Here is a 9,795-nt window from a genome sequence, read left to right as displayed (position 1 = left end):
AGAGAGAGAGAGAGAGAGAGAGAGAGAGAGAGAGAGAGAGATTACAAAAGGGAATAGTCACTCTGGATCCACGTTTAACTCCTTTGGCTTATCCAGTTCAGTTAACTAACAGATGCCGGAACAACTCTAAATTGCTTACTTCCCTTTCGGAAAGCTAACTGAAGCAGGTAGATACCTAAGCTAGTGCCTAAGGATTTCCTCTGAAGCATAGTTTAGCTCTGGGATGTATCTCTAAGCTTTTATCTTAGTTTGCAATTCTGATTTCATCCACCCTTTTCTCACCCTCACACACCAATTCAATACACAAAAGAACTTTACACAATAGAGGCTGAAGTTGTGACCCTTGGTATGTTCGAATCAAGTACTGATAACATGGCCCAACGTCTGTTGTGGTTTTATCTTTGTCTCTTCAGTAAGGAGGTTTGTAACCTGGGGCCAGAGAACTCGGGTTTTTTTTGTATTTTAATATATTGATAACTTCTTAAACATTTGGTCTCCTTTGTAATAATATGCATTTTAATCCCTTTTATAAAATTTAAGTTATCTAGTAAGCTATTATGTATTAAATTTAATTATTTTATTAAAATATTCTGTTGCAAATATTTAACCTATATTGATTACTTGCTGTCTAGGGGAGGGGGGAGAGAGAGAGAGGGAGAAAAATATGGAACACAAGGTGTTGCAAGGGTGAATGTTGAAAACCATCCTTGCAGATATTTTGAAAAATAAAAAGCTCTTATTAATATATATACATATATATTTTGTGCTGAGATGGGGGCATGTGTCGACACAAAAAAGTTGAAATTCTGATCTGGGAATTCTGGCTGGGAATAAAAGAGGTGCTTAATAAGTTTGTTGAACTGAATTGGATCACGTTCTTTAAAAAAAAAAAATCCAGATTTACACTCAGATCTAGTATAAAACCAATTTATTTTACATTCCATCATGGACGATGGGAGGAGCTAAATAATAATTTAGCATGCATAAGTAGAGGTATCTTTTTTTATAAATACAATATACAAAAATAAAGACAGTACAATCTTGAGATTTCCAGCAGTTTGAACGATCATGACATAAAGTTTTGTTTTTTCTCATGATACATAATAAGCACAAAACATTTTCAATACTCGGCAAAAGAACAGCGGTTCCACGGTTCAAGTTTTAAATGTCACTTAACACTGTGTGGTAAGTTTTCTCTACCAGGTGCAGAGATGAGAAGGTCTCCGATGTATCATGGGACTCCTCAACATCTCACTCTCACCCCCCACTTACTCAACCACCACAACGAAATTAAATAAAAGCCAAAGGAAAAAACAAAAAGATTCAAGTTTGAACATTCCCCTGGGTTTCCTTCTTTCGTTCATTTCAACAGCAGCAGAAGCTCTGTAGCCGAAACTGACCAAAATTGCCGGGATTTTCAGGTAGTGGGGGTGTAATGTTGGGGAGTCCCCAGATCTTCATCCGTCAGTGGCAGCAGCTGGATTTACCAATTCTCCTGCAAGCCAACTCTGGGCTACAATCCCCCGGGGATAGCTCGAGGGAAGGCGAGGAGATAGAAAGTGGAGGTGAGGACTGGGAAGCAGGGATGAGGCAGGCAGTCAAGGAAAGAACAATCCTTCCTTTCTCCCTCCCCTACTCTCCCGTCCGCTTCTGGTCAAAAAAAAAAAAAAAAAAAAAAAAAAAATCAAGGTTGCAGATTGCTGAATGCAAGGAGTGCGTCAGCTTCCTAAGTCCCTGATATGGCCAGGTCCAAATGAAGTTGGAGGACGCTCTGTGGGATAGGGGAGTTGGGAGATTAAAGTCATCCCCTTCTCTCCAACTTCCCCACCCCAGCAGGCCGAGGAGCCTCTTCACTGGGACGGGGGCTGATGCCCGGGTCCTGTGGTTCTTGTGTGCGGAGAGTCATCCTCAGAGGAGCAATCGGAGGAATGGGCCGCATTATTGTTCTTGTAGGAGAAATGGCTTTCCTCCTCATCGTCGTCGTCCTCTTCCTCCTCTGGGTCACTGTCCCTCAAGTCCCGCAGGCGGCGGCTGCTGTTCTTATCTGAGGGAAGCAGCAGGTCTTCTTCCTTTTCCTCTGGTCCTCCACCTTTCCCCGCCCCTCCCTTCTGCTTCTCAGCCTCCTGCGCCGCCTGTTCCTTGGCTTTTTTGCTACGTTTCCATTTCATCCTCCTGTTCTGGAACCAAATTTTCACCTGCAGTAGAGAAACAGAAGGCCCCAGGGTTAGCAGAGCCACTTCGGGCTCTCCCTACCACTTCCTTTCTTGGAAAGCTTCCTTCCCAGGTGATTTAGGATTTGCGGCTGTGGCTTTAACTTTCTTACCCCAAAGCAAATCTGAGTCCTCAGAGCTCTCTTGTTAATAGCTAGAACCCGATCCACGTCATCTCCTTCCTTCACTCCCCTCCCCCAATCCATTTTCACTGAAAACTTGACCTGGGACAAACTACCTTTCTTCCATCATACACCTGCCTTGTGGTGACTTTGGCCCTCAACTCTTTCCTTTCTCTTAATTATTCACCACCACCACCACCACCCCCACCTCACCACAAGCTATTCTGTTAGAACATCTTTCTTTTTTTTTTTATTGAAGCTTTTTATTTTCAAAACATATGCATAGATAGTTTTTCAACATTGACCCTTGCAAAACTTTGTGTTCCAAATTTCCTCTCTCCTAGATGGCAGGAGGTCCAATACATGTTAAATAAGAACACCCCCGTTCCCAGAGGAGAAAGCAAATTTCAGGGCTATACAGTTAGAGGAAAGGACCTCCAGACTACTGTTTTCACTCAGCAGAGTGGGAGAGGAACAGAACCAAATGTGAGCCTGCTTGGCATTCAGGGAGACAGCCTAAAAGGAAGCGCTCTCTCTAAACTTAGGGGAAAAGCAAGAGCTTGTCAACATGCAGCAATGAAGGGGGAGGAGGGCACCTGAGGGAACTCTGCGCCAAGGTAGAAGGAAGGACAGTGAAGTGGGAAAATCTGAAGTGGCTACCTGGGTCTCAGTGAGCATCAGCGACGTGGCCACTTCGAAGCGCTTGGGACGGGATAGATATTTGTTGAGCTTGAATTGGTGTTCCAGTTCCAGCAGCTGCTGACTGGTGAAGGCAGTTCGGGGTCGCCGGCATTTCCCCAGAAGATTAGACTGTGCCTGGGCTACAAAGAACAAGGTAGGGAGGGGCAGAAGACAATCAATAGAAGAAGGAAGTGATAAGGGGTCTCAGAAGAACTCCATTCCTTCCTTCCCCAAAACCAACAAAAGCTCGGAGCAATAAATATTCAGTTAAGTCTTCCAATGCAGGCGTCGAGCTCAGAGAGCACAAGGCTGACTAGCTCCTCTTCTGTGCTTTCAATTCTTGCTCTCACTCTTTACTCATTCTCTAAGGACCTGAAGCTATTTCCTGCTAGCAGCTCGAAGCCATCGGGACTCAAGGCTGAGATTAAAAAAAAAAAAATCGGCAAATCTTTAGTCATATTTCTCTGTGCCTGGGGGTTCTGACATCTTGCAGGTGGCTTTGAGAGAATATTCTGAAGAGCCAGAAGGGAGGTACAGAAACCAGTCACTCCCTAATTCTCCATCACGTTTACTCAAAAACACATTTATATACCCTTTCTCATCCCATGGGGCAAAGATCCAGACGAGAGAAAACTCAAAACAGTTGGGGGACACAACTCTACCTTCCCAAATAAAGCTCTGGGCTCTATACTATCCGGTTACATTCACTGTTTTCCACCCCCCCCCATCAAAAATAAAATCCATTACCCCCCTCTTTGAGTATTAAAGAGGTGTATGGGCCCAGGAAGGGAGGAGGTGTAAAAAAAAAGGCCCTTTCTGTTGAACTCTCATTACACAAATTAAAGACCCAACCTGTCGGTGCTGACAGGCTTAACTGGCTATTTGAAACAGCGGTTTTATTTACATAATTTCGCACGGTTACATCACAGGGAATTTTATGACCTCAAAATGAGACTCCCCTTGATTTCCCAGGAGCCCGACAAGTGGTAGACAATAAAAGAAAAGGGGGAAAAGAAAGGCAAGAAAAGAAAAAGGCCTGGGGATCGGGGTGGGATGAGCTCAGTCTCCCTCGGGAGTGACAATTTGCTTTATTTAAAAAGGTCCACGCCCCCCGCTTTAGTTACACAAGGCTCCGAATTCCCAACTTGACAATACATTAGAACTTTAATTAAAGTGGAGCTCCGAAGGGACCACTTGAGAAATTGCAATGGAAGGGGGATGACAAAAGCTACTTAGAGTAAACGAAACAAGTTTCCAACAATCAAAGAAGGAAGTATCTCTTGGAATCAGTTTCAATCCCTTCACTAGCTTTTCAGGATTATATTTGAATTGTGTTTTCTGACCATAAAGTGGGAGGATGCTTTTATTTTTAAATTTTGTTTAATTTAGATCATTAGGGACCAAAGATGGAGGTATAGGAGGAGTGCTGGAGAATCCATGCTGGAAAGAAAAACTCCCAGACAGGTTTGCGGGAGATACTCCTACCCTAACTAATTGGAGGAGAAATTACATGATTAGTGGTTTTTACCTCTCATTAATATAGATTTTAATGAAAACTTCAGAGCTCCCTCAAGAGTCCAAAATTTATGATTTTAGTGGTTCTGTATGAAAGATATCAATTCTCACCACGACCACCATCACCTCAACCACCAAGATTAAATATCTCCAATGTAGGAAAACACAGATACAAATGGGAAACGTATATAGGAAAAGGAGCTCCATAGTATTTTTTTTTTTAAGGTGTACGAATTAAAAAAAAAAAAAGGTATTGAACTAGGCATTTGGGGATTTGAAGGTTGCTGCCTCCAACATAACTGGCTGCTCTTTTCCATTTCTTGGAGTTCACTGTCTCTTCTTTTGCGTTTAGAAAGGAAACAAAAAAGGGCTGCTGCCACCTCAAAAGACTAAAAATCTTCGAATCATGCAGGAAAAAGTGGTAGGAGAAAGCGGTTTTATTACCTCATTTGGAGCTAACCTGTTAAAAGGGCCAGGGGGAAAAGGGACTAGTGTCCGGTGAACAAATAGTAACCCAGTTGAGATTTTCTCACTGTCTTGTGATTTTTTCCCCCTAGTCTCCATTATTACTACCCTTCTCAGTTCAGTTACAACCAAGCTTCTCTGAAAAGAAGGCAGAATTCTGGCACGTTCTACTTTTCTTTTTTTTTTTTTTTTTTTTTCCCTCTTTTCCTCAGGTCTACATCTCCCTAGTCTAAACAAGCCCATTCAGAAGAAAACAATGGGACCTTTTTGTTTAGGCGTACGGCCGCCGGAAAAAAAAAAAATAAATAAATACGTATACACCTTCCTATCCTTCTGGCAGGGGGCTAAGTAAACTACACCCTAGTGGTTAAGACTTTGCCATGTCCGCTAGAAAACTAGCCATCTGAGCAACGGATCTGCAGAGGCGATTAAAAAAAAAAAAAAAAAATCTATCCAGTCTATTCCCTCGGCCTAGAAGGGGGAGAGTGGCGGCCCGAGGTTCGAGCTGCTTGGAGTCTAGGACTGGGACCTTCACCACTGCCCAGATCTCTCGGTCTCTAACTCTGGGCTGTTTGCTCAGTCCCTGGGGCTCAGACTCGCAGCTGGCACAGGCTGCTCAAATTGTTTCAGCGGATCTGGGTGAGTTAGGGAAAGTATGGTCTCCACTCCAGAAATTTATTTCCGGCCCAGTCAGATGAAAGTACTTCTCGCCCTGAACCAATCCCCTCCCTCCAAAGCACCTAAGAACTAGACCGGCATCTGCAGCATTAGGCCAAAGCTAGGAGTCCCTGTAGTACTTGGAAACCTGTGGGCCCTGTCCGTCCTTCAGGGCCTGGGATCCCACCTATCAGGGTTTTCCTCCATAAAAGCCTGCATGCACTATAGGGGCCCACTTTCGCAAGGAAACCTTATTCATGGATACCAGTCCACACAGCCCTGTGTGCTTGTTAATGTTATTTAGGGGTGCTTCCCCACTCCTCATAGTTAATCATCCCAGACTCGAGTCTCACCTGCTTTTCTCACTTTTCAAGGAAAAAACCAACCAACCAACAAGAAGAAAAAGGACTAGTGGGTTGCCATTTTAATGACTTGGTTTTGAATATCGCTGAATATCTATAATCTGGGTAAGTTTATCACAGGCCCTACGAATCCGAGACTCTTTCATTCTCTGTCTCTCTGGGATCTTATGGTACAGGGTAATTATGCCCGGAGTCTAACCTCAGTTTCTCCCCTCACCCCAAGATTTGATTTTTCTTTCCCACCTGCTTTCCCCATCTCTCAGTCCTCCTTTTCCCTAGCCAGCCCGCGCCATTGTCCCATTCCCTCTCGGATACTCACAGTTAAAATCGGGCATTTTGGGCAAGATCATGCCCGCAGTGGACGCCCTGAGCCACTGGTCGAGCTGGAAGGTGCCGGCGCTGAGTTTGATGGGATCTGCGGGGTGGGTGGGGTGGGCCCCTTGCACCTGGGAGTAGGAGTAAGACAGAGCCGGGTGCTGACCGGCCAGCGCCGCGGCCGAGTAGCTGTACATGGGATGACCGTAGAGAGCCGCTTGGGTGGGGATCCCCGCTCCGCCCTGCGCCGGGTGCAAGCCCAGGGCCATCCCTCCGGCTGCGGCGGCTGCAGCGGCCGCAGCGGCGGCACTGGGGTGGTGGTGGTGATGGCCAGCGGCGCCGCTGCCGCTGCTCAGAAAACCTGGCTTGGGCACCAGCCCGCAGTGGGCGGCGAGGATCCGAGGCGGGGACGGGCTCTCCGTCCTCAGGCAGTCCGAGCTGCCGGTGTGGTGCTCAGAGGAAGGGGGGCTGCAGCTGCTGCTGCTGCTGCTGCTGCCGCCGCCGCCGCTGCTGCTCCCCCCGCTGCTGCTGCTATTGCCAGATGTGGCCGCCGAGGCGGAGAGAGACGTGACCAGAGCCAGCGGAGAAGTCTGTGCCGAAGCAGCTTTCGGGGGGTCGACTGCTAGAAGAGCATCGATCCGGAAATTTTTGGATTTTTCCATCAGTTCTTTTTGGATATAGATATAGATATAGATATATATTATCTTTCGAAGCGTTTGGGATTTTCTCTTTGTTTTGTTTTGCTTTTTTTTTTTTTTTTTAAGTGATAGCGGCAGCGCTGGGATAGTCTTATTCTTAGGGTGATGGTGAAAAATCTCTCGATTTTTCTAATAAGAAAATAAGCTATTGGCAAATCAGACCAGAATGACCATTGTCTAACACAGCCCTCCCTCCCTCCCAGCCCAGGACGCAGTACGCCCGGGCACACGACTCGCTCAGCCCCCGAGGACACAAATTCTTCTGCACCTGGTCTGTCCGAGAGAGCCAAGAGGCTTTTCACTCAATCCCCTGAAGTAACCACCGCAAAATGTCGCTCCCGCGATAGTAAGAACCCAGGCTCCCAACTCTTCCCACTTGTAGGCTCAGCTCGGTCGCTCATTGGCAGCTCAGGAAGAGACGAAACCCTTGGGGGTGGTGGTGCTCTGGTCCGGCCCCGAGGATTGGCCAGGCAGAACACCTGTCAATGTCTTTGGTGTCGGGGTCCCACCCTCGTCCCCCCCTCCTTCCTCCTACTCACTCTCTGCCCCACCCCCGGCCAGGTTAAAGGGAAAGGCTCTCTCTGCTCGGTCCTAAGAGATTTCCTTAATCGAATGCTGGGAAGGGGGCAGGGGGAAAGAGTTAGTAACCCAGAAAGAAAAGAAAACGAGCAGAGAAGCGTCCGAACGCAGCCCGCTGGTTTCCACTCCGGCCTTGTGGTGAGAAGGTTTCGGAGGCGGCGGTTGTGCACCATTGGACTCCATTCATAGATCTGAAGTTGGAAAGACCTTAGAAATCATAAAGTCCCAATCCTTCATTTTTCAACTGAGGAAGCGAGGCTCAGAGAGAAGTCACTTGCCCAAGGTCACACAGCTAATAAGTAGCGGAATAGAGATTCGGACCCGGGTTCTCTGACGGTGTGGTGAGCCACAAGTTTAGCAATCGACTCTCCGAGCATCAAACCGAGCAGAGTGCCCAAATCAGTCAGGTCTTTTAAATGTTAGGATTCTGCAGAAGGCCGGTGTAAATAATGAGCAGATTGAAAAGGATTTCCATGCGTATATACACCCAACGCGTGTACATGGGAACACACACACACACACACACACACACACACACACACACACACACACACGGGCACCCGAGATAAGGCGTTTCTTTAAAGAAATTGAAAACCTGGACCTCTTTTTGGTGGCGTAAGTGAGGTTCTCTTTCCATCAAGCCCCTCTTCCCTCCCCTCTCTACTCCCACCCCCATCCCCCGCCCTCTTCCTAGTCAAAGATTAGGGCGTGAAATTTTTCTCCAAACTCGAAATCACACCGTTTTGCTAAAAAAAAAAATTATATTGCTAAGCGTAAAGCCCAGTTAACTAATTTTGGGGTCAAGGGGTCGGAGTAGAAAATCTTCATTCATGGATCCAAGCCCTTTGCGGATTAAATAATTTTCCGTGGGGAGTTTTGAGAATAATAAAAGTTATTTTATATATATATATATATTTTTTTTTTTTTTTTTTTTTTTATTTTTAATTTTAGCATCTTACTTCCAGCTCAGCAGCTTCGAGCTGCGGGTTCCCTCCTCCTTCCCCATTTTCTCCCAGGCAGATCCCAGCAGCCGCTGATCCCCATTTTTGCGGTGCCTGGAAAAGCTAACTTCGCTTGCAAGGCTTTCAACAACACTGCACTAAAGGTTTTCAGTTCCCGCGGATAATACACAGAAACAAATGGAAAATCATACATGTTTTCCATCTCGCCCGAACTCTTCCTCTTCGTAAAAAAGATGCTGGGGAGGCGCGGTAAAGGGAGAAGGCTCTCACACCTAATCGGGTACCTGTAGTTCTCAAGGGCTGATTAGGGAGCTGCAGGGATAGTGGATCTAGGTGTCAAGAGTCAATCTCTAGAAGCTCTAGAAGGCAAGAGGAGGGTGGGGGAGGGGCTTGGGAAACTTCGTTCTAGAATAAGTTGGTCTATCTCTAGGGAAGGTTCTTCCCACATCTTCTCCACCCAATATTTGGTACTGGGGGTGGGGGGAGAGAATTCCCTTTCTGTCTCAGCTGCCTGCAGGGTTTGGGACTGAATAAGTAATAGGGTTAGATTCCAGTTTTCAACTATGTCTCGGCACTTCAAATATTTACAGTAAATGCAATTCCAAGCACCTTTTAAGGGCACGAAAGAATCAACACCTGTAGGTCAAAGAGTCAAGTCTGCCCCCCAAAACGAGGCGTTGTCAACAGGGTTATTAGATTCACTTATCTTACCCAAACAGGTACACACAGAGAACCGAGAGAAAGAAGTCCAGGTTTTACAAAGTCACCGTTTCCTGTGTGATAGGTGAATGAAGGGAACAGGAAGGAGGGCATGTGGAAGTATGGAGTAGGTGAGGGGGAGAGAGGGGATGTCGAGGGGAAAATCCTTGGGGAGTAATTTTTTTAATGAACAGAAGAGAATCTATGGTATATCAACATGACAGCTATTTGTTTTTAAGTAAAGATAGGGACTGCATCATCTCTTAAAAAAGCTTCACCTGAGTCACAATTGATTACAGCCTTTCTCTGTTCTTACATGAGAGGGATTTTTCTTAATATCAGACAGGTTATTTCTTAGGGCAAAATATGTGGCCTGGGGGGGTGATCATCTAAATAGCAAAAATGACTTAGATTTTGCAGTGTTTAAATGGTTCCTTGGCTATGCCTATAGATACTTTCCAGGGATCATAATCAAACTACTATCTCATGTGGTAGAAGAGGCAGCTTGGTGGAAAGAGCCCTAGATTTAA

At 46.0% G+C, this 9,795-nt stretch overlaps 1 protein-coding gene across 1 annotated transcript; it reads right to left on the bottom strand.

Moving 5' to 3' along the window:
• Nucleotides 1-985: 985 nt before the first annotated feature.
• On the bottom strand, nucleotides 986-7,202 carry MNX1 (motor neuron and pancreas homeobox 1). The gene is made up of 3 exons (XM_074272104.1): nucleotides 6,332-7,202; nucleotides 2,993-3,153; nucleotides 986-2,195 (listed from the first exon to the last, which is right to left on the bottom strand). The coding sequence occupies exons 1-3, from the start codon at nucleotides 6,987-6,989 to the stop codon at nucleotides 1,851-1,853; spliced, it is 1,164 nt and encodes a 387-aa protein (XP_074128205.1). The 5' UTR covers nucleotides 6,990-7,202; the 3' UTR covers nucleotides 986-1,850.
• Between the last annotated feature and the right edge of the window lie 2,593 nt (nucleotides 7,203-9,795).

The sequence above is a fragment of the Sminthopsis crassicaudata genome, chromosome 5, assembly GCF_048593235.1.
Source record: "Sminthopsis crassicaudata isolate SCR6 chromosome 5, ASM4859323v1, whole genome shotgun sequence".
NCBI lineage: Eukaryota > Metazoa > Chordata > Mammalia > Dasyuromorphia > Dasyuridae > Sminthopsis > Sminthopsis crassicaudata.
The sequence above is the reverse complement of the archived record's forward strand: the minus strand, read 5'-3'. Positions and strand labels throughout refer to the sequence as shown.

Bases quoted from the DNA above. Each gene is read 5' to 3' on its own strand.
- MNX1 (XM_074272104.1), bottom strand. From the start codon at position 6,989: ATGGAAAAATCCAAAAATTTCCGGATCGATGCTCTTCTAGCAGTCGAC. The intron at 3,154-6,331 runs GTGAGTATCCGA...TGTTCTTTGTAG, and splicing joins CAAAATGCCCGATTTTAACT to CCCAGGCACAGTCTAATCTT. The intron at 2,196-2,992 runs GTAGCCACTTCA...TCTCTACTGCAG, and splicing joins TGATGCTCACTGAGACCCAG to GTGAAAATTTGGTTCCAGAA.